Here is a 27,964-nt window from a genome sequence, read left to right as displayed (position 1 = left end):
TCCTACCTGGTCCTGCAGCTGTTCAGTCCCAAAGAAACACACAGAGGCCTACATTAATTATCAACTGGTTGGCCTATTAGCTCAGGCTTTTTTTTTTTAAAATATTTATTTATTTACTATGTATACAATATTCTGTCTGTATGTGTGTCTGCAGGCCAGAAGAGGGCGCCAGACATCATTACAGATGGTTGTGAGGCACCATGTGGTTGCCGGGAATTGAACTTAGGACCTTTAGAAAAACAGGCAATGTTTTTAACCATTGAGCCATCTCTCCAGCCCCCTAGCTCAGGCTTCTTATTAACTAATTATAACTTACATTAGCCCATAATTCTTGTCTGTGTTAGCCACATGGCTTGGCACCTTTTATCATCAAGGTATTTTCATCTTGCATCCTCTATGGCTGGGTGAGGACGGCAGACTGAGCCTTTCCTCTTCCCAGAATTCTTCTGTTCTGGTCACCTCCCCCATACTTCCTGCTTGGCTACTGGCCAAACAGCATTTTATTAAACCAGTACAAGTGACAAATCTTTACAGGGTACAAGACTATTGTCCCACAGCAACAGAGTGGGCCCACCAGGGTGTGAGGCACTATGGGTAGCTGAGAAGTGGCTCTGCAGGGAAGACAGATGGTAACTATTCAGGGTGGGTGTCCACAGTAGGTGCACAAAGTCACCCCTTTGATCCCCACTGCCACAGACAACTTATAGCTTCTTAGGGGGCCCTACTTCAGACCTCTGAACTCAGCTCATCATCTCTTGAACTCTCTGGGGCACTCATCTGAAAAGGACATGGTTAGACAATGTGAATACATCCATGACCTCCCTGCCCCCCCATCCCTAATATTAAAGAAATGTACAAGCCTCTGCTTCCCCTCCACCACCCTAAGAACCTTCACATGCTTAACTAGCCAGGAGCTTGTTAACTGTGGGCTCGTTACACAAGCTGCACCCTCAATCTAAAGTAGAACCTCGGTCCACTGCTCCATTGATCTTGACAGTCAGATGCTTATTAACAAATATGTATTGAACATTCAGTGCTTCTGGGAAAGTACCAGCTCAACGTTGATATTACGTAAGGGAGCAGACATGCTTCATCTCCCCACGGACAATGTGAATTTTGAGCGCTCCCTCTGCCTTTCAGGTGCTTCAAATGCAAAGACCTGCATAAATCCGTCTACTGATTCAATCCCTTCCGCACTGGCTTCAACTACTTGTTGAGCTCAGTTAAAGCTTGGCTAGCTCAGACCATAACGCGCATGCTCACTCTGGGGTCTCCAAAGCGAGTAAGCGGGTAGAGCCTCCCTTGCGAACTTTGCAACCACAAATCGCAACGCCCCCCTCCCCATCAGCTAGAATGGTATGCCCCACCGAGCAAGGGAGTCGGAAATGAACCACGGGGGCGGGACCTGTTGCTCCAGACTACGGAAGTGCTGCTGCGCGGAGTTGAGCGGGAATTTGGAAGGAGGCTGCGGCGAGGTTAGGATGACTTTCCAGGGTCTGCGCGCACAGGGCGGGAGGAAATGGGCTTGGGAGGACAGGCGGGTCTCCTTACGACTTGGCGTCCCCCATGCCTAGTGCCAGCGCTGGGGTCGGGTGCCTCTGTTTTGGCGGGTTTTTCTGCGGCGCGCCTCGCTTAGTCCTCCCTATTGGTCCTGCCCTTCTGGGACGTCCCCGAGCCGCGGTATCGCCCGTGGAGCCCAGTGCCAGCGGGAAGACAGGCCAGAGGCACTGCGTAGGATCGGCAGGCTGCTCAGGAGGTGCCCTCGTGAGTAGAGTGGAGCTCCAGAAGCTAATAACCCGCACCCGATGTTTTGTTTTTTTCTATTTATATAGTGTTTACAAACCAAACATCCAATCTTCACTAGATGTTTAGTATATTTTCGGCACTGTATTTAGAAGTTGGGACAGAAAACTATGCACTGGATGCCTCGTTTTATGGTTTCTGTTTCTTTTTCGTTCTGCTTTTGAGCAAGGGTCTTATGTAGCCTAATTGGCTACAACTCTGTGCAGCTGAGGATGACCTTAAACTTCTGATCTTGTCTCCACCTCCCAAGGGCTTGGATTACAGGCATGCATTACCATGCCAGGTTCACACAGTTTTGGGGTGGCGATGACATCAAACCCAAGGCTTCATGCCTGTTAGGCAAGCCCTCTACCGACTGAGTGACATCCTTTAGCTCCCATCAGATATTCATTAGGTCCTTAATCTAAGCTTGTTCGTGTGCTCAAAATAACAATGATGAGCAAAACTGGATACAGCCATGGAATTGTAGACCCGTGGGAGATGCAGCTGTTAATTTAAAATGTAGTATTAAAAGTTGGTGACATCGTGGAAGGAGTTTTGCTGGTGCTTCCAGAGCATTTAACCCAGCATCTAAGAGTGTGGGTTGATCTGAGGTCTGAAGGTTTTGTAGAAATTGAACCTTCGAGAGCAAGGAAGGAAGGGTGGGTCTTTATTTTGTTTCAGATGAGAACTCCTATTGGTAAGGGCCAATAAGAGGAAGACCTTGTGGCTTTGAAGGCCAGAAAACAATTCATTGTTCTTAGAATAGAGTGATAAAATAGGAAAGCAGTTAGCTTTATATCCCTTTCCATGACTCAAATTTCCATTACCTGCAAATAGCCCTTTCTTGTCACCCAATTTAAACTCTGTTATATGTTTTTCTGGTTTTGGTGGTAAGTGCATAAAAACGTATTTGATAGAGACAGTGTAAAATCCAATGTGACAATCCAGTGCTTCAGAGTGGCTGCTCTAACTGTATGGACACTCACTGTCATGTATATAGACTTTGGGTCTGTTTAATTTCATTGTGTGATTTTTGTTTCTTATTTGCTAGCTCTTTATAATACAGTTTTAATGTTTGTGTGTGTGTGTGGTGTTTGAGACAGAATCTCATTTTTCGTCGCTCTAGCTGTCTAGTTATATTGGAAGTCCATCTGTAGACCAGACTGACCTTGAACTCACAGGGATCCTCGTGCTTCTGCCTCCCCAAGTGCTCGAATTAAAGGCACGTGCCACTACCACCTGCTGGAAAACCACTTTTAAAATAAGGATAGACCTAAAAGGAAAGGCTAGATTGGAAGGAAACTATACAATTTTTTTTTTTGCTTAAAAAAAATATCTTTAAGCCGGGCTGTGGTGGCGCACGCCTTTAATCCCAGCACTCGGGAGGCAGAGGCAGGCGGATCTCTGTGAGTTCAAGGCCAGCCTGGTCTACAAGAGCTAGTGCCAGGACAGGCTCCAAAGCTACAGAGAAACCCTGTCTTGAAAAACTAAAAAAAAAAAAAAAAAATCTTTACTGCTGTGTTGAGGGGGACAGGTTGAAATATCTTGGAATGGCCTGGTGAGAGATGCTGGTGGCTTTGGTGGTCAGAACAGAGGCGGAGAGCTACTGACAGACTGGGAGGTGTTGGGGTGACATTGGTGGGAGTTGGTAGTGGATATGGAGCGTGAAAACAGAGTTCCTAGGAGTTTGCCCAGGCTTGTGGGTTGGGCGGCTGAGTGGACGCTTCTGCTGTATATGAGGATGGGAAGCAGGAGGGAGCAGACAAGCAGGTGGGCTCCCCCCTGCAGTCTGCACTTACCTTTTGTGTCCAGGGCGCCTCCGTTCATCTCTCCACCACACAGTTCACCTCTCTACACAGGCATTCTGCATCTAAAAGAGCCTCTAGGTCGCCTCTGGTCTCTCCTCCCTGTTCCTTCCCACTTCGATTTGCACAACAGTTTGATGAAGACCATTCCCAGTCTCCTTGGTAGTTGTCGTTCCTTAACTGTCGCTTGAGGTCTTGTTTCTTCTCAGCCTCCCTCTCTGCTTTCCTACTGTTCTACTTGGTCTCCCTCTTGGCCGATCTACTTATATTCCCAAATACATGTTCAGGCATGCCTGCCTTTGTTTACGGTATCCTCCTTCCCAATATTGTAGACCATCTGGTTGTCTCTGCTACCTAAATTTAGTCTCTTAAACTGGGCAGTGGTGGCACATACCCTTAATCCCAGCACTTGGGAGGCAGAGGCAGGCGGATCTCTGTGAGTTCGAGGCCAGCCTGGTCTACAAAGGGAGTTCCAGGAAGGCCAAGGCTATACAGAAAAACCTTGTCTCGAAAAACCAAAAAAAAGAAAAGTAGTCTCTTAAAAAAAATCCAGATTTGGGGGCTGGAGAGATGGCTCAGTGGTTAAGAGCATTGCCTGCTCTTCCAAAGGTCCTGAGTTCAATTCCCAGCAATCACATGGTGGCTCACAACCATCTGTAAAGAGTTCTAGCGCCCTCTTCTGGCCTTTAGGCATAGACACAGAGAGAATATTGTATACATAATAAATAAATATTAAAAAAAAAGAAGTTCCTTTTAAAAAAAATCCAGACTTTTCTTCTAAAAACACTTTTAATGTCACTGGCCTGGCTTCTCACTTGTAGTTTGGGCTGGCCTCAGACTCACTTGTGTAACTGAGAGCTGGTCTTGAATTCCTAATTCCTCCTCGCCCTCTCCTGGTATAAGCTAAACAGCTAGTGCTTACGATCTCCACAACTCCTGACCTGCTCTCCTCCTTTTTTATGACATGGGAATTGAACCTAGGGCCTTGTCATGCTAGTCACGCACTGTGCCACTGAGCCACATCTTCTGCCTTACTTGTTTTTTTTTTAATTATGTGTACAGTGTTCTGTCTGCATGTATGCTTGCACACCAGAAGAGGGCACCAGATCTCATTACAGATGGTTGTGAGCCACCATGTGGTTGCTGGGAATTGAACTCAGGACCTCTGGAAGAGCAGCCAGTGCTCTTAACCTCAGAGCCATCTCTCCAGTCCTACTTGTTTTTTTTTTTTTATACCATTGAATTGGCACTTATTAAGGGTTATTTAATGTTAGGTTATTCATTTGTTGAACAGTGTTTTATTATATGTTTATATAGTCCTATATGTTTATAATATGTCTGATACATAGCTAAGTGCTGAATAGATGGTGCACATGTTCTGTAGAAGCTATGAAATCACATGCAGAATTGTAGGAAATTTGTAAGACTTGATGAGGATAAGCATCATCTTACACGAGGTTTCCATCTGCGGAACACTACTGTGTTGTCTGTAACTGGTATGAATTACTTCTAGAAGCTTCCAGCTGTGACCTTTTTTACTTTTCTCCTTACAGTTCTCTGCTATGAGCAGCAATGGACCTGAAAATTTTATCCCTAGCAACAGATAAAACAACAGATAAGCTGCAGGAGTTTCTTCAAACCCTGAAAACCGACGACGTGAGTACTGCTAAAAGCAAAGGCCAAGCTTGGCAAACCCGAGGGATGTGTGAGCAGGAAAGCGAGCAGCAACTGCAGAGCCGCAGGGATGCCCTGGGGCTTTTCCTCCGGCCAGTGTCCGTAGGAGATGATGGCTTTCTTGGTGGACGTAGAGAGACACTGAGCTGGATGCTGTAATCCTACTATTGGGGAAACTGACAAGACTGCAAATTCATGTCCTGTCTGGACTGAGCAGGAAGTAGGAAGAGGGCTGAGGTGCAGTTCAGTGGTAGAAGACTCCCTTGGCATGCACAAGGCCCTGGGTTCAGTCCCCAACACTACCAAACCCCAAACAAACAAACAGAAAAAAGAAATATGTGCTGTGAGTTAAAAGGACATTAACTCACAAATGCCATTCATACTGTCTTAAATTTGAAAGAACCTTAGATTGCCTTTGCAGCTGATCATATGCAAGTCAGTATACTTTTTTATCTTTAATTTTTTTTTTATTCTATGTGTGAGTATTCTGCCTGCCTGTATGTATGTGCACTGTGTGCATGCCTGGTGCCCGGGGAAGTCAGGAAGCCAACAGATCCCATAGAATTGGAGTTACAGATGGTTGTGAGCAGCCCTGTGGGTGCCAGGAATCAAACCTGGGTCCTCTGGAAGAGCAGCAAGCACTCTAACCGCTGAGCCATCTCTCCAGCCCCCAAATCAATATACGTTTGTAGCCCTCAAAACAGTCGTATTTGAAGCTACATAGAGGCCAGAGTTATGAGTGCGAAGCCTTCCTGATGTTGAGTCTCCATTTATATATATATATATATTTTTTTTTGATTTTTGAGACAGGGTTTCTCGGTACCTTTTGGTTCCTGTCCTGGAACTAGCTCTTGTAGACCAGGCTGGCCTCGAACTCACAGAGATCCGCCTGCCTCTGCCTCCCGAGTGCTGGGATTAAAGGCGTGCGCCACCACCGCCTGGCTTACATTTTTCTTTGAAGAAAATAAGTTAGTAGGCAGAAAAAAAAATCTCTTTTCAGTTATTGGTAAAGATAACCAATGTCTGAATCTTCACTGTGAATCCGTGATTATAAAGATGAAACAATAATGACCGCTTGGCCTCTGGCTTTCTGTCTCCGAGCAGCGGTCCTAAGCTCTGGTCCTAAGTGTCTGACACAGACCTTGGGCAGGCTCAACAGTGTGCTGCAGTACCCCTCTGGGTTATCTCGGTGCTCACTAAAACCCAGATTTCACCCTTTTCATTAGATGCTACCACCTTCCAGTTAGTTGCTTAAATCTGAAATTAAGAATTCTTCATTGACTTCTTTCTCTGCATCGCTCTGCCTCTCCTTTACCTCCAGACTATGATGGGTTCTACTTTGAGCTCTCGGATCTGTCTTGAATCTTTCTCCTTTCCTCCATCTCCCGTATATTAGTGTGCTAGCTAAGGCTGCTGTTAGAAAGGACCTCAGACTGGATGACTTAAGTGATAACAGTTTAGTTCCTGATTCTGGATACTGGAAGTCCAGATCAAGGCTCCAGGACGGGTGGCTCCTTCTAGGGCTGTGGTAATCTGTTCCAGGACTACCCCTGAATTTCTTATCATTTTGCCATGACCCATGTGGCTTGCTCCTGAAACCCTGACAAGAGGTAGCGAGGGAATGAAAAAAGAACAGACTTACTAAAGAAATCACAGGGGGGAAAGGTGGCTCAGCGGTTAAGAGCACTGCCTGGTTTTCCAGAGGTTCTCAGTTCAATTCCCAGCAACCACATGGTGACTCACAACCATCTGTAATGAGATCTGGTGCCCTCTTCTGGCCTGCAGTATTCATGCAGGCAGAACACTGTATTTATAATAGATACATTAAAAAAAAAAAATCTAGCCAGGTGGTGGTATCCCAGCTATTGGGAGGCAGAGGCAGGCTGATCTCTGTGTTCTACACCAGCCCAGTCTACAAGAGTGAGTTCCAGGACAGGCTCCAAAGCTACAGAGAAACCCTGTCTTGAAAAACAAACCACCACCGCCAACAAAAAAACCCCAGTCTATTAGGAAGAAGTCATAGACACATACAGAAAAAAGCTGGTGGGCCGTGCACACCTTGATAGAGTGGTACCAACTGTTGCAACAGCCTGGGACCTCAGTGTACAGCACTGGGGGTTGGAACTAGTCTCCATCGGTCAGTCTCCGGCAGTCTCAGGCTGTAAACTTTGGGGAGGAAGTGCAGTTGCTAGTTTTTGCACACACTGGTCAGTCATTCACAAACACTTGCACTTAGACCAGAGCCTTTCTGAGCCCAACATGGCGGAAAGGCTTTGCCAATTTCCCGTCGTCCAAGGCTTTGGTCCTGAACATGGCTGTGCTGTCAACAATATCCACTCACCGAGGACTTCATTTGCTCCGTACACAGTCACTCAGCCTCCTAGCAGGTGTCTCCCTTCCTCATCAGTCACTCGTTTTCCTTCAGCAGCCTCTCCTGCACTTAGACGAACCCTGATCTTCCGACGGTGACCTATGGGTTTCTTCTCCACCTGGCCCTTGCCTATTGCTCCATAATTTCTCTCTGCTACTTTTGCCCTTCCTTACCACTTGCCTGACCAATTAGTATTTCCTCAGCTACTCAAGCCTACCAAACGCTCGCTCTCTTGCCATAGAGGATGCCTCTATCTCCCTCTGCACAGCCAGCTCTTTCCTACCTGCCCACTCTCTGATTAAACCTTTCCTACCTCAGAGGTTTGACTGCCCTACCTGCTGTTTCTTCCCTTCCCTCTCTCTCAGCTACTTCTTTGTCGTCTTGACAGTTTTCTTCTTCTGTCATTCTTTCCCCTTTCTCATGAGCTCTGAGGCAAATGACCATGTCCATTTGTCCAGCCTTACATTGTTCTCTGAGAAAGTACACGCATCGGAAGTCTTTGTTGATGGATGGATATCTCTAAATCATGCCATGGTCCTAGTGCTAATGAAAGAGTTAAATAATTTTAGAATGAATTTTACCTCTTTAGGGATTTTTTAAAGTCTTACTGTGTAATGTGGATAGACCTCAAGCTCCTGCCTCAACTTCCTGAATACTGGGACTGCAGACATGAACTACTACCATATCTGGCTCTGAATTTTTGAATAGCTTTAAAAACCAAACAGAACAGGGTTTCTAGCCCAAACTGATGTTGAACACATGTGTAGCCAAGGATAAACCTTGCACTTCTGATCCTCCTGTGCCCATCTCAAGAGCACAGGGCTTATAGGTATGTGTCACTACACCCAGATTTTGGAGTGTAAGAGTTTGAACCCACAATCTTGTGCATATTGGGCACGTGCTTTACCAACTGAGCTTTATTTATTTTAGAAGTCTTGCCCTGCAGCTCTTGCTGGCCTTGCCGTTGCTGTGTATCCCAGGCTGGCCTAGAACTCATGAATCCTGGCATTTCAGGTCTGCGTGGCTATGCCTGGCTATCTCAGTCTTGGTGGTCTAGGATTCTATCAAGATCTTGCCGCTCTATCACAGTAAAAAAGGAGGGCGTGTGTATTTTAGTCAGACCGGAGCCTGGCAGCGCCTGCTTTCCTTCTGCGCACTGCGGTCGGTCGTGTAGGTGGAGGAGCAGTTGCCTGAGACTTGCAATTGTTTTCCCCCTTCGGTTGCAGTTGACCGATCTCCTTCAGAGCCAAGCAGTGAAAGGAAGAGCTGTTGGAGCATTCCTGAGAGCCATCTTCAAAGGTGACGTGCGTCCCTCTCAGCGTACCCCCCGGTCGGCGGGTGTCATTGCTGCTTTTCTGCCTGTCTGAAAACCCACTGGTACCTCCTTTCTGTTAGGGAGATTCTCCAGAATCAGCTCAAGCGGAGCTCTCCTCGGTGTGTGATCCTGGGATGCTTTACTGGAGGGAATCGGAAGGGCCCTGAGATGATAGTGCTGGCCGGGGGCCTGTAAAGAGTGCACGCCGCTGTGGTTTACACAGTCTTCTGATCGTGGAGTTGAGACGAAGATGTGTCTAGCAGCCCCGAGGGGCCAGGGAGCTCTGGGTTTGCGTGCAGTGGAGCATCCTTGATGCTGCAGAGCCTTAATTCCCGGTGTAGTGTGTTTGTTTCACTTTTCTCGAACAAGGGCTCCATGTTCAGATTGTGACTCAGCGGTTTCATAAATAGTGATAGAATTCTCAAAAAAATTATTCATTTATTTATTCTGAGAGAGTATCTTACTACATAGCTCCAGCTAGTCTGGAACTTGTTATGTAGACCAGGCTGGCTTTGAGCTCACAAAGATCCCCTGGCCTCTTCGGCATCCTGGGATGGAAAGTGTGCACCAGAATGCGCAGCCTCCAAGTCCTAATCCTGCCTTGGTCTCCAGGTACTGGAGTTACAGTGTATGCCGCTTTACCTGGTTTGCTGTAGCTCTCGCATTCAGGTCTTTGATCTGACTGACTTTTGTGTATGTTGTGAGGTGGAGATCTGACTTTATCCCCACCTCTGTCTGGCACCTTGATAAAAATTGCTTGCCTGGAATTACTCTTCTTTGAAGTTTTGAGACAAAGTCTCATTTAGCCCAGGCTGGCCTGAGACTGCTGTAGTCCAGGATGGCCTTGGATTCCAGTTCTCTTGCTGGCATGACGGATTGCTTTCTTACAGCGGTGCTCCTCTGGCTGAGTCTTCGCCTCATTTCTGGAATTGAATCTGGCTACTTTTGTCAGTATTGTTGTATCTTGATTATGGAAGAGATGAATTTTGCTGTCCTTATTACTTTGTTGACATAGCCGATGATAGTGTCCTGACATAGCTCATTGAACTTGGATAAGTGAAGCCCTCTTTCCCAAATTGCTGCACTGTGTTGTAAAATAAATTCGTGGAGCAGAAGGTGACACTTAGTCCTTTTGCTTTGGCTAAACTGACTGCCTCAAAGCCCCTCGGCATCGCTGTTACAAACGCCGTTGTTGTGTTTCAGTACTGCATACAGGCTTGTGTGATTTTCTTATTCATCCTTTGTTCTCTACGCCTGTCTAAAACACCAAGGCTCCCCCTGCTCTGAGGAAGATGGAGCCCTTAGGAGATCCCAGGTGTATTCTTGCTGTATTCAGTTGATCGAATCAGGAGAGCTGCAGCAAGAAGTGGCGTCTGCGATCATAGGATTGCTCATGCTGGAGGTAAGATGGAAGGGGCAGTGCTCAGTGCCAGACCTCTCCTAGTCGGGGAGAAGACCTGTGGCTTCACACGTGGGCCAGGAAGGGACGAACCCTTAGACTCTGCTTCCCTTCTGGTACCAGGATGCAAATCTCCTATAGGTCCTGAAAGCGTTAAGGGGTTGGTGGAGGACCCTAACTGTTGAGGTTCTTTACAGTTATAAATACAGGACAGAACAGCATGATTCCGCGAATCCCTGGTGATGCCTGTTGGGGGAGGCCGTGTCTGTTCAGTGTTTCAGCCACAGACTTGTTTCCGGAAAGGTTTCAGATACTGGATTCCTGCGTTAAGATTTGCTTTGGTTTGAACTCCTTTCAGGTTCACCATCTTCCAGGACCATGGCTTGTTGAATTAGCCAGTGAGTTTGTCAGTGCTATCAGAGAGGACCGGCTAGTAAATGGGAAGTCTCTGGAGTTACTGCCCGTCATCCTTACTGCCTTGGCTACCAAAAAGGAAGTGCTGACTTGCGGGAAAGGTAATTTTCTTCCGGCTCTAGTGACTTTTTCTTTTCGTATTATGCGATCAGTCTCTCCATCCATTTTATGTCTTTAGGTGATTTGAATGGAGAGGAGTATAAACGGCAGCTGATTGACAGCCTGTGCTCCGTCAGGTGAGTCTCCGGAAGAAGTATAGGAGTGCTTACGCACTCGTGTGCATGCCGCTGCCAAAGCCTGGGCATGCTTCCCCAGACAGCGGGCTTTCTCATTCCCTAAAGCTCCCAGTGCTGTCCACCATGTTTGCCTGCTGGCTGCCATGCCTTTCTCTTCTCTTCCTCTATGTCTTTCAAACCAACTAATAATTTGTTATTTCCAAACCAAATAATAATAGTAGTAATATAATAGGAATCTTTTATACCTTATATTATATGTAAATTTATGTATGATTACACATAGATATTACATGCCGCTATATGATATATTAATATAATTATAGTAATTATGGTAATAATTTGTTTTTTAATATTGTTCCCAAACCAAATAATACTAATATTTTATCATAGTGCCATTTGGTGTGCAGTAAGTTTGAGTAACTCACAGAGATCCGCCTGCCTCTGCCTCCCAAATGCTGGGATTAAAGGCATTCGCCACCACCGCCCGGCTTGTTTTTTGTTTTTTTGAGACAGGGTTTCTCTGTGTAATAGTCTCAGCTGTCCTGGAGATAGCTCCATAGCCCAGGCTGGCCTCGAACTCACAAACATAGATCCGCCTGCCTCTGCCTCCCAAGGGCTGGGATAAAGGCATGTGCCACCACCACCCACCTTCTTCTTTGTTTTTTAAAATAGTTTGATTTTTTTTTTTTGTTTCGTTTTGTGTTTGAGACAAGGTCTTACTGTGTAGATCAGGCTTGCTTCAAGTTTGTGGCAGTCTTTCTGTCTCAGCCTCCCAAGTGCTGGGATTACAGGTCTACACCATCAGGCCTAGGTAATTCATTTATTAAAGGCAGGCTCTCAATATATAGCCCTCAAACTCATGGTCCTCCTGCCTTAGCCTCTAGAGAACTGCTGTCACCCTGGTTCAAATAGTTTCTCTGTTTAAAAAAGGTTGCAGTAGCCTGTTTATATACCTAAGTGACATCCTGTAAGTATTGCGTTAGACAGTTCAGGTAGTAGATTGATCTGTGAGTGTGTGCGTTCTGAAAGCTGTGACTTGGACGCTGTTAAGCTGTTTATAAAGTGTTCTTGCCTCCCATGCCTTCGCTATATTTGGCATTACCAGAGTGGCCTGTTTGTTTCTGATGCTCGGGTGTAAACCTCATCATCTGTTTGATGTTCTAGTCTGATGCGTTATAAAGACTAATTATTGGTCCTCTGGCTGAAGGCTGTGGGACCTCTTTATTCATTTTTATGTTTTTTTAGAAAGCCAGGGTCTCATGTAGCCCTCAAGCTTGACGTGTAGTGTGTGTGTGTGTGTGTGTGTGTGTGTGTGTGAGAGAGAGAGAGAGAGAGAGAGAGAGAGAGAGAGAGAGAGAGAGAGAGACCTTGAACTTCAGGTCTTCACGCTGCCTCTGAAGTGCTGAGATTCCCCTTATTGTGTTACATTGTATGTTTTGTCTCGATTCCCCGTACTGAAAATCAAACTCGAACGCCCTTTTTCTTCTTCATTAGTTTTATAAAATTACATGTAAAGGAGTTAAGATGGAATAAATTCATGCTCTTCCTCATTGTCTTTAACCAGATGGGCTCAGCGATATGTGATCCAGCTCACGTCAATGTTCAAGTAAGCATTGTTTGTCTGGCTGGTTTTTGTCTTTATGTCAAGCTTTGTCAGCATACCCATGAGAAACTGAAACACAGTGGGCTCAAACTCCAGTTTTCCTGGTAATAGCAATAGCACCTCCGTCTTCTGTTGTGGAATTCTCTCCCCTCCCTCTGTTTTGGCTCAGTTTGTTAAATATAGAACTGATTTTCTTTTCGAGATGTTAGGTAAATTTATTGGTTCTCTTAAAAGATTATTCATAAGTAGAACGTCAAGGAAGGAGGGCTCGTTTTATTCTTTCTTTACATGTACATGTGTGTGCAAGTGTGTGGGAGTCAGGCCCCCTGGAGCTGGAGTTACAGGTGGTTTTGAGCTGCTTGTTGTGGGTGTTGGGAACCAAACTTTAGTCCCCTGGAGGAGCAGTGATTGTTTTTCACCATTGAGTCATCTTTTCAGCCCCTTATTTTATTCGTTTATTTTTATTTATTTGTTTGTGTGTGTGTCTTTGCTTCTCTGAAGGTCCTTTGTTGTGAGTGTGGGTGTGGGGGGCCAGAGGTTGATGTTGGTCATCCTCCTTGATTGTTTTCTACCTGAGCAATGGAGACACAGTCTCTCACTTGTCCCAAAGCTTGTCCAGAGGTCCTGTCTTGGATAAAATGATAGGGAACGGACCTTGTGGTCCGAGCCCTGTTCCTTACCTTACATAGTAAACGCTTTACCCTGATGAGCTTTACCCCAGTCCCTAAATTTTCTCCCTTAAAAAATGTTGGAGAGAATTTTGATTATTGTAAAGCCCTGCATTTAGTTTCTAAAAGCAAAGCAGTTAGGCTCTGGCTAGACTTTAAAACCTCTGCTCCACAGGGACGTCCATCTGACGACAGAAGAGATGGATCTCGTGGTGGCAAAAGTGTTGGCAATGTTTCCAAAGTTGAATCTTCAAGAAATACCGCCATTGGTCTATCAGCTTCTGGTTCTCTCCTCCAAGGTGCAGTGAAAACAGTTATTTCTCTGAATGCTGCTGCTTAAGCTGCTATCCTAGTTCAGCCTTTGCAGATTGTTGGTTCCCATACTAAGACATCCATGCTTTCATTTCATCTGTGGTGATTTGATCATGCTTTTCAGCCAAGGGGAAATTTTGTGTGTATGTGTGAAAGTAAAAGAAATAGACGTCAGAACTTGTGCACACTAGAAGCACAGAAACTCCTGAAGAGATGTAAGCAAACGTCTGCTCAGACCAGACAGGGGACCAAGAACAGATCCCCGTAAGAATACCACTGAAGCCCACTAGGGTGGAGCAGCAAGCTGTCCTGGGTTGCTTTCAGGAGTGTGGGTGAGAGTTACTTGCAGAAGCAGAAATGACTCAAAGGCCGCCCCAGCATGGGTGACAGCTCACAAAGACTGGAACCCTGGAGGTTACCGCACACTTGGCGAGGCAGTGCAGCGGGTCGGAAAGTCTCCCTCAGGCAGCTTGGCTGGTCTGACAGTGTCTCTCGCATCCTTGCTGCTTATATGTGCTTGAGGAGGCTGGGTCCTAGTGTACCTCTTCAGCTTCAGGGACTTCCTGACGCCTTTACCCGCCATTAGTACCTGAGTTTAAGGAGCCTCCCTGAAGAATGAAATGTTTTATCTAGGGGGAAATCACGACCTAACAGCCAGCGTTACAGTTAGGGTTGGGCGCCCGAGGCACATACTCTACAACTGTGCTCTTTCCCTGACATTGCGAAGTATTTCAAACTCTGATGCAACTTGAAAGTGTTCTGTACGTATTACCGTGACACTGGGTTGTCACAGTAATAAATTTATACTTAATTTATACTAGATAACCCTTTGTTATTTTACCTTCAGTTAGGTGAACGTTCTTTCATTATAATAATGGTTATTATTTTCTTTTTAGGGAAGCAGGAGGCGTGTTTTGCATGGCATCATAGCCTTCTTCAGTGAGCTAGACAAACAGCACAGCGAGGAACAGAGCGGGGACGAGTGAGTAACACAGTTTAGAAGTGCAGCCCGGGGGCTGGAGAGTTGGCTCAGCGGTTAAGAGCACTGACTGCTCTTCCCAAGGACCCAGGTTCAATTCCCAGCACCCACATGGCAGTTCACAACTGTCTGAAAATCCAGTTCCAGGGGATCTGACACCTTCACACCAATACACATTAAAATAAAGTTAAATAAACCATAAAAAAGAAAAAAAAAAAGAAGTGCAGCCCGTTTTCACAAGCTCACCCTCCCGCTGCACTCTGCTCGTTAGTGTGGTTGCTAGCGCTGTGTTCACCCCCTCCTTCCCCTCCATACAGAACTGTAGCCCTCCTCCAGCTGCTAGGAGAATAATTTCAGTCTTCTACTCCTATCCACACCCTCCCAGGAGAGTACCAATAGCTGTCTTTTGTAAGGTGCAGGTTTGACATCTATGTTAGCAAACACCTAGTTGCCTGCTCCGTGGGTAGCATTGGCCTTGGGACCATAGTGATGAACCAGTCGGACGAGACTCCTGCTGTTGTAGAGCTTAAGTTTTGGTGAGGAGAGAATCTCAGAGTTCGCCATGCGGGAAGATAAATCAAAAGGACAATATGTCAGTGACAGCAGAGCTACTTTCGATTGAGTCTGGGAAAATATCTCTGGGGAGATTCTGCTTAACCAGAGCCTGACTGATAAGAACCGCTGTATGTTGATGAGGAGAGCGTTTTCCGGTAGGGAATAATGCAGAGACAGAGTACAGTGTGGCTCTTAGAAAATTGATTTTTTTAATGTTTACGTGTCTATGTGTGTGCCTGAGTGTGTGTATGTATATACACTGTGTGCATGCAGTACCTGCAGAGGCCAGAGAGGGCGTCAGAGCCCCCTGAACTGGAGTTACAGACAGTTGTGAGCTGCTGTGTAGATGCTGGGAACTGAATCCAGGTCCCCTGCAAAAGCAACCAGTGACCTTAACCACTGAGCCATCTCTCCAGTCCAGGATATTTTCTTTTTAAAACAAGTGCACAGAGTGCTTATTCTGTGCCATGTTTGTACACTGTAAAACTTGCATGCTTTTTTTTTTTTGTGGATATGGTAACCAGGAAATAATTTAGGTATTATCCTGTGTCATATAGCCAGAAAATAGCAGCAAAGATTTGAATCCAAGTGGCTCAACTAAGAAGGTTATGCTGTTGGGTCTAATGCAACCAGTTTCTCCCAGTCTGTAGTAACCATTGTTAATTTTGTTGCTCAGTTGATGAGGAGGTGGTTCTCTATGTTGACTTAGGAAAAGTAAGGATGTCCGATCTAACCCCATTAGATTTGCAGTGCACATTAGCAGCCCATATGGAGCAGGTTAAAGTCTGAACCGAAAATATAAATTGATTTATTTTAAAATGTGTTTAAAAATTATGGAGAAGTAAATACACATAGATGTAACTGGGAAGGGACTAAAGCCAAGGGACAGGATGGAATTATCTAGGGAAGATATGAAGAGAAAAAATCCTAACAGCTCCGAGATACTCTATGTTTCAAGATCAAGTGGTAGGGGCGGGTGAGCTAGCAGGGGAAAACCTTGAGATCAGTGTCCACGTCCCAGAGGACAAGGAAGCCAGGTGTTAGGTGCATGCTTATAATCCCTGCACTTTGGGAGCAGATAGATCGTGAGGTCAAATTCAAGTTCAGTGTAGGCTGCATAGCCCTGTGAGACTATTGGTTTTGGCCATCTGGATTTCTCTGTGACCTTCTAAGACTTGAGAGATGTCACTGGTTGGGAAGGAGAGGACAGAGCCTGGCTGCATTTGCTGGGGTTTGGAAAGAGAATGAGTTAACGGAAATGCTGTCTGTAGATAGACAGACTTCGGGAAGTTGGCTTGCCGCTTCTGCTTCCATGGTTCTGCACCTTCCGCTAGATGCTTGTGGGTCCCAGCATGTTTTCATCCTACAACCCAGACTTAGACCTTGCTTTTGAATCTTCTAGGCTGTCGGAGCTGGTGGCCGCCCCAGCAGACGAGCTCTATCATGTGGAAGGCACCATCATTCTACACATTGTGTTTGCTATCAAACTGGACTGTGAATTGGGCAGAGAACTCCTGAAACACGTGAAGGTAGCGCCCGGCTCTTACGATGTTTTCAGGTCTCTGCGAGACACGGTATTTGCACTCGAGCCTCTTTCAGTCACAGCCACGGGTCTAGAGGGACTTTTTGGCTTTGAAAGCACAAGATATAGGCTATTTTCCAACCCTCAAGCCAAAGAGCTCCTTTTAAAAACCTTCCTTACTCAGGTCAGAACCTGAGCTGGTGCCTCTGGCTTCCTCACGCTCTCTCTAAAGCCTTCCTCTCTGCCATATGGCTTTCGGCTGTTTGTTCTCCAGGTGTCAGACATCTGTGGCATTTGCCCCCCTTTTTGTTTTTGTTTTTTTTGGGGGGGGTTTCTCTTTGTAGCCCTGGCTGTCGTAGAACTCGCTTTCTGGACCAGGCTGGCCTTGAACTCAAAACTCAGAGATCTGCCTCTGCCTCCTGAGTGCTGGGATTAAAGGCATGCGCCACCAATGCCGGGCTACTTTGCCTTTTATTTTGGTTGTAAATATCTTTGTAATGTGTTCTTTAACTTTTTTAAAAAATATTTTTCTGTGTTTGTGTTTTGTGCACATGTATGAATGTGCTCCACATGTATGTCTGGTGCCAAAGGAGGCCAGGAGAAGGCATCAGATCTCATGGAACTGAAGTTGCTGTTGTTTGTCAGCCTGAACTTGTGTCCTCTGCACGAACAGCAAGGGCTCTTAACCACAGAGCTATCTCTCCAGCCTCATTACGTAATTTTTTTTGAAAGCATCCGGCATCATTGCCTTGGGTTCGCTTTGTAAGATTTACCGATTGTTTTCCTGGGATTAGATTGTGTTTTTAGCAAGGACCCTTCGGAAGCCTTGAACCTTCTACAGAGGTTAGCAGATCTGTGAACAGGCTGACACTGACCAGTTTAGGTTTGTGGGCTTCACTGTCTGTCACAGCTGCCCAGCATAGTGTGGTCGCAAGAACTCAGCCCTGGACACGACACACAGATAGCTATGACTGTGCCCAAATTAAACTTTATAGACGGTAAGACTTGAAATTTGATTCATTTTTGTGTTATGAAATGTTATTTTTCCTTTGATCCTTTGCCAGCTATTTTAATATAAAAGCCACTCTTTCCTCTGGTTATACAAAACCAGGTTGTGTTGCCTTTGGTTGATAGGTCAGCCACTCTGCTGTGAGGCATAGAGTATCAAGGATTTCTTCTGGTGATGATGAATCATTTGATAATCATTTGATAATGACTGCTAGTTTTCTTCATTTGTAAAGATATATATTCCCCTGTGTGATTGAAACAGACAATGTGACGCTGGAGAAATGGCTCAGTGGTTAAGAGCATTAAGAGTTCAGTTCCTAGCAACCACACAGGGCAGCTCCCGACCACCTGTATCTCCAGTTCTAGGGAGCCAAACGCCCTCTTCTGGCCTCTGCAGACATCTGAGCTCTTGTACAAAGTTACACACATATACATAATTAAAAGTAAGTCTTTAAAAGAATCATAGTTTATGAGCATGTGAAAATCCTGTACTCTGGTAATTGTATAATAATTGTTTTTCATATGGCAACGATTCTTAGCCTAAATCAGTAATTAAGTTGGGAACTGCAAAGTGGTAGAATTAAAAGGAGAATTTTTAAAATCTTCAGTGCTCCCTCTTGCTATCCCTAGCTGACCTAGAACTTGTTTTGTATCCCAGGTTTGCCTCAAACCTGGGGCGATGTTCCCTCAGCAAAATTTAGAAAATTCATACTGTATCATTTATCCTGTTGATGTAGTATTGGTTTTTACATTTCCCCTCTCTTGTTCTGAGTGCCGTCGGATGCCAGTGAAACCTTTTAACCGGTTCCGCTCCTTATTCGCTAGCAGACATCTGTTTTGAGATATTTGGGGTCCTCAAGTTGGGCTCTGTGTCCTTTGGATGTGACGGCCTCAGTCTTGGAGCATTTTTTTTTTTTTTGGCACAAGATATTCAAGGTTTACTTGTCTTTCTGTGTAACCCTGGCTGTTCTGGAACACTCTGTATACCATGCTAGCCTTGAACTCATAGAGACCCGCCTGCCTCTGCCTCCTCCCGAGTGCTGGGATTAAAAGTGTGCGCCACCACCGCCCAGTTTATTGAGCTTGTTTTTCGGCAGTGTGTTGTGCTTGTGAAGGATAATGACTTTGGTTTGCTCTAGGCCGGACAGCAAGGGGACTCCAGTAAGTCCCTGTATCCTTTCAGCATCGCTCTTCTCCTCTCGCTGACAAGAATGCAGAGATTTGAGGAGCAGGTAATTTTTTAACGATACTTCAATTCCTTTTGTACTTGACAAGAAAGCATAAAAGAATGTATTTTTGTTAGTATCCTTCCCTGTCCTGCCGGCAACAAAGACCACTGTTCTAGGCTGCCGGAAGTCTTCTGATTCCTGGGTATGCTTTCATTTTCCATTGAGAAAGCCAGATGGGGGAGTGGAGCGAGAGAACCATGGTACATGCTCAGGCGACAAGAAAGCCGGCCTAGCTCTCGTGGTAGCCTTCTAGAACACTCCCTGATTATCAGTGAGGAAAGCATAAAGTTCTGGCCCTCTTTTTCTCGTGAGTCCCAAGATTCTGAGTCATGTCCTTTGTCTTTTGTTTTGCGGTGTGGAGCATTGATCCAGTCTCCCATTTGGTGGCAGGTGGTAGGACACCGAGTTCCACACCGGTGTCTGTTGACAAGGGAGCTGGTGAGGTGACTCAGCAGCTGAAAGCACTTGATACTAAGCCTGATGGCATAAGTCCAACCCCTAGGAACCGCCTAGCAGGAGAGAACCAACTCCCAAAAGTTGTTTTCTGACTTCTCCATGTGCACCGTGGCATGCATGCCCCTAAAACAAAGCGTTAGGCTTGAGCCGGGCTCTTAAGTTCTGTAGGTTGTCCTCAAACTTGTGACCCTCCTGCCTCAGCCTTCTGAGTATCAGATTGTAGGCACGCACTACCAGACCGGTCCTGGAAGTGTCTATAATGTATTGATGTTCAGCCCTTTCTCATGAAGAAAGGCCTGAAGCTCACACAGCTTCTGCGCCATCTTAGTCCGCTTAAACAGTCACCACAGGACGGTGTGTGAGCGGCCACTCATGGGACTACTCACAGGCTTATCTCAGATCAGAAGCTGTAATTTTAGCTCATTTTCTTCTTTCTTCAATTATATCAGGTGTTTGATCTTTTAAAGACTTCCGTTGTTAAAAGCTTTAAGGATCTTCAGCTCCTCCAAGGCTCAAGGTTTCTTCAGACTCTTGTCCCTCAGAGAACTTGTGTTTCCTCCATGATCTTAGAGGTGGTAAAGAATAGGTGAGTTGATTGACGAGCCATGCTCTAAGTATTGGAGGGGTCTGGGTAGAAAATGCAGTGTGGACCCCTGCTTGGTACCACTCTGCAGAAGACTGAGAACTGTAGCTAATGACTCTGTAAGATTAAAATTGTGTCCCTTAAAACTGGTAAAAGAAAACGTTTCTATATTGAAGGGAAAAAATCCTTCCATCTCAGGGCCTGATTTCTTGAACACCTGTTGTGTAACCAGAATATAAAGCTTTTTTTTTTTTTTTTTTTTTTTTTGATTTTTCGAGACAGGGTTTCTCCATAGTTTTTGGTTCCTGTCCTGGAACTAGCTCTTGTAGACCAGGCTGGCCTCGAACTCACAGAGGTCCGCCTGCCTCTGCCTCCCGAGTGCTGGGATTAAAGGCGTGCACCACCACCGCCCGGCCCCCATAAAGCATTATCTTGTTCTTTCTTGCTACTGCAGCTCTGTTAGCCTAAGTCTTCATTGGTGTCTTAAGTGCACAAAAATACTCAATTATCTTTACTGTGATCATTGAGGTCTGGGGCTGGGAAGTCAGAAGTAAATCATTGACTTAACAGTTTTCTACAGATCTACTTAAAACTACAAGGAAAACATCAGTGACTAAGTAGGATGTTTGTTTTGTTCTGTTTTTTATTTTCAGGGTAAATATTAGTTATTATAACAATCTTTGTTATGTCATACTTTTGTCTATGGGTTAAATATAAAGTTTTTCATTTTAAGTCATAATTTAAGGTCTTTTTCATGTGCTGGAATTCAGATTCAAATGTGAGCTCGGCGCATCAGGCAAATTAGAGAGACTGGGTTCTCCTTCAGAGTGTTGCACTCACTAAACAGGCTGAGATGGCTCTCTCTGCTCTGTATCTGGATATTTTTTTGCTTGCTAGCAGTGTTTGAGACAGCGTCTTACTATGTAGCGCTGGCCGACCTCGAACTTCTGACTGTCCTGCCTCTGCTTTTTGAGTGCAGGTATGTGCCACCATACCCAGCTCTCCTTTTTTCCCAGACTTAATGATGTCTCTCCAGTATTTTCCCAGTTGAATCCAAGTTAGGTCAAAGAATCAGGCAATGCATAACTGGGAAATGGGAGCTCTGCCCATCTTCTGGAAGTTTCTACCAGCCATGGGATTTAAAAGCATCTTCATCTGTAATCTAGTGGGATAGGCTCTTGCTACCAGATAGGGCCAAACTTTATCAGGGAGAGATGTGAGTGACATCATTATAATCTCCCTAAAGTATTTGCTGGTTAGTTATACATGATTTCTCCAATCAGTTCATTAACCTCAAAGTAGCATATATAGGACATGATTGACTTTTAGCTGCCCTAACTTGTGGTATTTTGGTAGTATTTTATTGAGACTTCTCTCTGCCTTTTGGTGCGTAGAGAGGCACTAGATAGAGGCATTTTTGCTCTAACAGAAGTAGAGTGCTTAAAATTTTTTTTTGTTTTAGGATGCTGTGCTCTAAGAACAACAAGACAGACCCGTGGTGATAATAAGATAGGGCAAAGTTAAAATGCATTTGGCTTTTGCTCTGAGCACTTCGATGGTTTATGTTCTTCGCATAAGATTCTGAAATAGGCACTGAGCTTACCTTGAACCACAAGCTTAAGTATCTTAGAAAGGACATTTCAACACTGCTGAATTATGGGGAAGGAGCAAAATGTGTAAACATTGGCAAGAACCACGTACTAAACACTTCAAGTTCTGCTTTATGCTTGTGAGCTAAGCCAGTCAGGAGCAAGTGAGGTCACAGACTCAGCGGTATTGTGTCCTTCCACAGCTTGCCACATTGGTACTGTTTGCAGCCTCTTTCCCTGTGGGGCTTTGAAATGCAAAGCATTAATGTACTAGAAAAAAATCTGCAAACCAGTAAAACTTTCAGTTTATAACTTGCCTGCTTGCCAATCACTAGGCACACGTCTATGCTATAACCAGGGGAGGGCTGCCACCCCATCCTCCATGAAGAGATACTCCGAGGGCATTTAGGTCTCTTCCCTCCCTTGGCTCCTTCCCATTCCCCTTTTCCTTGCTTCCTATTTTGCAGAGCTGGAGATTGAACCCAGGGCTGTGTGCATGCTCGGCCAGTGCTGTACCACTAAGACACATGCACACACACACACACACACACACACACACACACACACGTCCTCCTGTCACCTCCTTGTTAGAGATAACAGTACTTACTTGTTTGGACTTTATATTAGCTTTACTGATTGATGTCTTTGCTCACCTCTGTTCTTTGATCCACATACCTTTCTCCTGAAAAATAGAATGCCATAAATATGTAATTTTTGCAGTAATACTTTCTGATAGTTTGTGGATGATAAACTTTGACTCTTTTGTTATCTGAAATTTTCATTTTACTTTACTAGTTATATTGTTTCACCAGATGTAAAAGTGTAAGTTCATTATCCTTGTTCATTTTTCTTTCTTTTTTTTTTTTTAAGATTTATTTATTTAGCTTACAGTATTCTGTCTGTGTGTATGCCTGAAAGGCAGAAGAGGACACCAGATCTCATTACAGATGGTTGTGAGCCACCATGTGGTTGCTGGGAATTGAACTCGGGACCTCTGGAAGAACAATCAGTGCTCTTAACCTCCGAGCCATCTCTCCAGCCCCTCCTTATTCTTTTTCTCTTTCACCTAGAATTGCTAGTGGAAAGTCTGATGGTTTTTGTGTTATTGTAGATAACCTGTGTTTTTCTTCATAGAAACCTTTACAGCTTTCTCTAATCTCCACTGTTTGAAATTTAACGCTTTATGTTCATGTAACTTCCTTTTTCATGCTCCCTGATACTTAGATTTGTACCCTCTATAGTGACTTATATCTTTCCTAAACACTGTGAGATTCTTGTTTTTGCAAGTGGGGAGATGGTTCAGTTGGTAAAGTGTTTGCTATGGAAGTGTGAGGACCTGGGTTCAGATCTGTAGTTTCCAGTAAAAGGCAGGCATTCCAGTGTGCGCCTGTAATCCCAGGGCTGGGGAGGTGGAAGTGGGCAGAACCTTGCGGCTTGCTAGCCAGCCAGTCTAGCCGAATCTGAAGGCTCCAGGTTGAGTGAGTGACTGTCTCAAAGAGTAAGGTGGTATAAAAAAAGTTTTAAAATAATAAAACTAATAAGGGGAGGGGTTGGGGTAAATATGATCAAAATACAGTATTTGAAATCTCAAAGAATTAATAAACAAAAACTACAGAGAAATAAGAGGGTTTTTGATTGACCAGAAAACCAGCCTCTTATTTCTCTATAGTTTATAGATTTTGTGTGTGTGTGTATATACCATTTATGTACTTATACGTGTATACATGCCATTAATATATATGGGCTATACTATATAAACATATCTTATGTATACATTGTGTGTATATACCATTTAGGTACTTATATATGTGCATATACCATTAATCTATATGGACTATACTACATATATATACACCTTATACATGCATTTTGTGTATGTACCATTTATGTACATATATGCTATTACTATATATGAGCTATACTACATATACACATGTACTTTATATATACATTTTGTGTGTATGCCATCTATGTATTTATGTGTGTATGCATGCCATTTATGTATATGGGCTATACTATACACACACACCTTATACATACATTGTGTGTATGCATCTGTGTGTGCATACATGTGCTTGCCTTTTTTGAGACAGGATTTGATGCATCCCAGGCTGGCTTTGGAACTTATGATATAGCCACGGATGACCTTGAACATCCAGCATCTGCCTCTCAAATGCTGGAATTACCAGTGCATGTCACCATGCCCCGGTTTTGCAGTGCTCCCCAGCACTCCTTGTATGAACCCAGGGCTCCCTGTATGCTGGACAAGCGCTCTATCAACTGAGCTACATCCCCAGCCCCCTATGGGTATCTTGCTATGGTTTAAATACTAGGGTGGAAGAATGGAACACATACTTTATTATCCTTATCCTTTCCCTTCAGAGTGAGTAGTGTTAACTGTGTCAAGATGCACAGCTGTCTCAGTTTCTTTAGTGCTGTGTTATACTTTGCTTGTGTCTTAACAGGTAGATGTAATGAGATAAAGACTAACTTCAGCTTATCCTGTCCACTCTAAAGGGTGACACCAAGTGGTTGTCACCAGGGTTCTGTTGCTGACAAAGTCTGTTTGTAGTTTAGCTCATGCCGTTAAAACCACATCATCCCTTTATGCTACTGCGTGCTTTGTGCCTGCGCTGTCTGGGTAAAAATGTGACTACACTTTGGTCCTAACCCTAGAGAATCTCAGTCTAGAGAGAGGGGCAACTTTGTTGTACACTGTGTGTGTGCTGTGCCACATAGAAGGGAGAATTGAAGAAACTCCTGGTAGTAAAATCTTGAGTGGAAATTGCATTGAAATATTGTACTTTTTTTTTTTTTTTTGTCTTTTCGAGACAGAGATTCTCTGAAGCTTTGGAGCCTGTTCTAGAACTAGATCTGTAAACCAGGCTGGCCTTGAACTCACAGAGGTCCACCTGCCTCTGCCTCCTTACTGCAGAGATTAAAGGCATGCACCGCTACCACCCGACTGTACATTTCTTTTTATATATTTTTGGTTTCTATTTTTTTCTTAGGTTTTCTTTTGAGGGGGTACATTTTCAAGACAGGGATTTTCTGTGAAACAGTCCTGGCTGTCCTGGAACTCACTTTGTAGACCAGACTGGTCTTGAGCTCACAGAGATCCACCTGCCTTCTGCCTCCCAAGTACTGGGATTAAAGGCGTGAGCCACCACTGCCTGACTAGTTTCTATTTTTTTTAAAATATTTATTTATTGTTTACATAATACAGTATGTACAACCACATGGTGCATGCCTGAAGGCCAGAAGAGGGCACTAGACCTCACTACAGATGGTTGTGAGCCACCATGTGGTTGCTGGGAATTGAACTCAGGACCTTTGGAAGAGCAGGCAATGTTCTTAACCTCTGAGCCATCTCTCCAGCCCCTAATTTTATTTTTTAAAAGTATTTTAGATACTTTTATTTTTGACTGAGGATTGAATCCAAGGCCTTGTATGTGCTAGATAAGCATTTTGCCACCAAGCCACACCTCTAGCCCACAGCTCTGGATTCTCCCTAGTATGTGTTCTGTCTGCCCTTGGAAGCCTCTTGCCTCCATTTCTATGACTGCATTAAGAACTCTGTCAAATAACAGCACATGCAGAGAAAGTAAATCTGAGTTAAATGAGCACATGGCATTATGTGTGAGGATGGGTATTTACCAATTTTCTCTAAACCGTGCCTTGTTTTCTTGCAGTGTTCATAGTTGGGATCATGTAACTCAAGGTCTGATAGAACTTGGTTTCATCTTAATGGATTCCTATGGGCCAAAGAAGACTCTTGATGGAAAAGCTGTTGAAACTGGCTCCAGTCTTTCTAAAATGACAAACCAGCACGCGTGTAAGCTGGGAGCTAATATCTTGCTGGAGACCTTTAAGGTAAGTGAGCTGGCTAGTTTTATGTAACTTGACACAACCTAGAGTCGTTAGCGAGGATGGAGCCCCAGTTGAGAAAATACCTTCTTAAGATCTGGCTATAGGCAAGCCTTATTTTCTTATTAGTAGCCATGATAGTGGCTGGAAAGTGGAGAGATCAGCATGTGCAGACACAGAATACACAAAAGAATCAAAGAAAAAAAACAGAAGGAGAGAGAGAGAGACAGAAATCAGGTCAAGCCTATACTAGCTTGTTCCTTATTTATCTCTTCTTCCATCTAGTTCAAGCCTACTGCATACTCTGTCCGCATTTGGGGTGGTCTGTCTGTCATCGAGTGCTGTCCTGTGTGTTAGCAGTAGAAGTGTCCCACACTAATCTAACAAAATCAGGTTGATGACCACACCTTTGATCCCAGGACGCAGGAGGCAGAGGCAGGCAGATCTAGTGAGTTCCCGGACAGCCTGGGCTATGTAGAAAGACCTTGTCTCAAAACAAAATCAAGTAAGTTGACAATCAGAAGAACCACTGTGGCCCTTGAGAGACGCTCAGCCTGTAAGACTACTTGCTGCCCTTGCAGAAGACTGGGCTCTGTTGCCAGCATCCCATGGGGCTGCTCCCCACTATAATTCCAGTTCCAGGGTGTCCAGCATCCCCTCTGGCCTCCCTGGGAACCAGGCATGCACATGACGCACATTCATACATGCAATCAAAACACTTATACACATATAAATAAATGAATCTCTTAAAAAGAAATGTGTAACATTTCTTAGAATAAGTTGTTGTTTTAAATCTCTATTTTTAAAAACAAGATGTTCTTTGTTGATTCCATTCTTTCAGATTCACGAGATGATCAGACAGGAGATTCTGGAGCAAGTCCTCAACAGAGTTGTCACTCGGACATCCTCTCCCATCAATCATTTCTTAGGTACTGAACTTGAAAAGATAGAGTTCGTAAGGCTGTTTCCTTTTCAATGTCGTGATTCCGTCCTAGGGAGAAAAACAAACCACCACAGTGCATGAGAGATGGCTTGGTGGGTAAGTCACCTGACGTGTCTGGAGCTTGAGTTCGGGTCCTCAGAACCCACAGAAATGCCAGGTGGGCAGGGTGGCCTATTTGTAATTCAGTCTCAAAAGTGGAGACGGAATCTCCAGGGCAAACTGGGTGGTAAAAGTAGCAGTATTGATGGGCTGTGGGTCTGACTAGGAGACCTTGCCTTGATGGATCGAGGATGATTGCCAGTTTCAACCTCCAGTCTCCACGTGCATGCACATACACACATTCATGCATCACCCACACATGCTCACACACACGTGGCACATGCATATACACTTGTGCACAACACACACACAAGAAATGGAAAAAAAGCACAACTTAATAATGATATAATAGTTAATGTATTGTCTTTGACTGTGGCTATGAGATAGATGGATCCTCTAGTTGTCTGGATGTCAGGAAGAAAGGGGACATTTGACCAGTGAGTGGGGTGTCGATCAGGCATCAGCGTTCTTGTCGATACTCCTCCAGTGGGGCCTGTTGGGTCACTTGGTGACAGATGCCTGCCTTGAATGCCTGGGGCTCTGGGCCCGAGCTTGTCCCACTGAACTGTCCTTCTCTATGCGTTGACCTCTCGTTGACCTCTTCCTGGCTGCTTTTATTAGGTGTCTCCTGGTGTCTAAATCCGTTGCCTCTTTTTCACCCACCAGTTTTGCTAAATGCTCTTTTATCATTTGACCTGCTACCGCTTCTCCGAGACTTTGAGAAGGCCCTCAGAACTGTAATTCTTTGTTTCTTATCATGCCTATGGCCAGCCCCCCCCCCTTTTTTTATTGGTAACTTTTCTTTAACCCTTAAATTTTAGATTTTAATAAAGTTCAGTAATTAATATTTTATTATACCTTACAACTTTATGCTGTCTAATTGATATAATTTCCACATTTAAAGTATGACAATTTAATGACTTTTAACATGTGTATGTACTGTGAAGCTATTACCATAGTCAGTTTAGGCACTAGGGAAGTGGAATTGAACAGCATAAGTAGATACTGTTGTACACACCTGTTAGAATGCATATGTTTAAAAAGAATAACGATAACCATAGCCGGGCATCATGGCACACACCTTTAATCCCAGCACTCAGGAGACTGAGGCAGGAGGATCTCTGAATTCAAGCACCAGGCTAACTAAGGCTACATAGTCAGACCCTGTCTCCCCAAAAAATAAAATAAAAAGAATGACCTCACCAGATGCTGGTGACAGTGTTGAATAATTAGAAACTGATGGCAGAAGGTAGAGGGGCTATTAAAAAAATAGTTATGTAAAATAGGAAACGTAAAAGAATCAGTAAATTAGACTTCATCAACTTATAAAATTTCCTTTCTGTGTGACATTACTAGAAAATGTGAAATCAAGCCTAAGATTGGGTGGAGATGTGTAGGAAGCAGACCCTGGGCTTGATGGGGGCTGCGTCTGCTGGCGGCTCCTTTCTCGTTGCTGAGCGTCAGCTTTCTCTCTTTGGGACCACACTGAAACTCCAGCTAGCTCTCCGTTTGTAACATGCTGCTTTATGTGCTCACTTGGATGGTTTCCGCT

General features: G+C 44.5%; 1 protein-coding gene across 7 annotated transcripts in view; it reads left to right on the top strand.

Annotated features, from left to right (window-relative positions):
* The first annotated feature begins 1,424 nt into the window (after positions 1-1,424).
* Fanci (FA complementation group I) overlaps positions 1,425-27,964 on the top strand; it is a 50,783-nt gene continuing 24,243 nt past the window's right edge. For 6 of the 7 annotated variants that reach the window (XM_041638871.1, XM_041638792.1, XM_041638801.1 and 3 more), the window contains exons 1-14: positions 1,425-1,475; positions 5,144-5,246; positions 8,862-8,934; positions 10,222-10,352; positions 10,708-10,864; positions 10,942-10,999; positions 12,564-12,605; positions 13,446-13,569; positions 14,479-14,564; positions 16,519-16,645; positions 18,786-18,878; positions 19,781-19,917; positions 25,196-25,376; positions 26,212-26,299. In XM_041638871.1, the coding sequence (XP_041494805.1) occupies positions 5,163-5,246; positions 8,862-8,934; positions 10,222-10,352; positions 10,708-10,864; positions 10,942-10,999; positions 12,564-12,605; positions 13,446-13,569; positions 14,479-14,564; positions 16,519-16,645; positions 18,786-18,878; positions 19,781-19,917; positions 25,196-25,376; positions 26,212-26,299 (1,381 nt within the window). In that variant the 5' untranslated portion in view covers positions 1,425-1,475; positions 5,144-5,162. Of the gene's footprint in view, positions 1,476-1,659; positions 1,765-5,143; positions 5,247-8,861; positions 8,935-10,221; positions 10,353-10,707; positions 10,865-10,941; positions 11,000-12,563; positions 12,606-13,445; positions 13,570-14,478; positions 14,565-16,518; positions 16,646-18,785; positions 18,879-19,780; positions 19,918-25,195; positions 25,377-26,211; positions 26,300-27,964 lie in introns of those variants that run through there. The other variant, XM_041638670.1, reaches the window with a different exon arrangement.

The sequence above is a fragment of the Microtus oregoni genome, unplaced genomic scaffold (assembly GCF_018167655.1).
Source record: "Microtus oregoni isolate MIOR12 unplaced genomic scaffold, Mior012 000000F_ref0000247, whole genome shotgun sequence".
Classification (NCBI taxonomy): domain Eukaryota; kingdom Metazoa; phylum Chordata; class Mammalia; order Rodentia; family Cricetidae; genus Microtus; species Microtus oregoni.
Note: the sequence above shows the minus strand (reverse complement) of the source record. Positions and strands in the feature narration are given on the sequence as shown.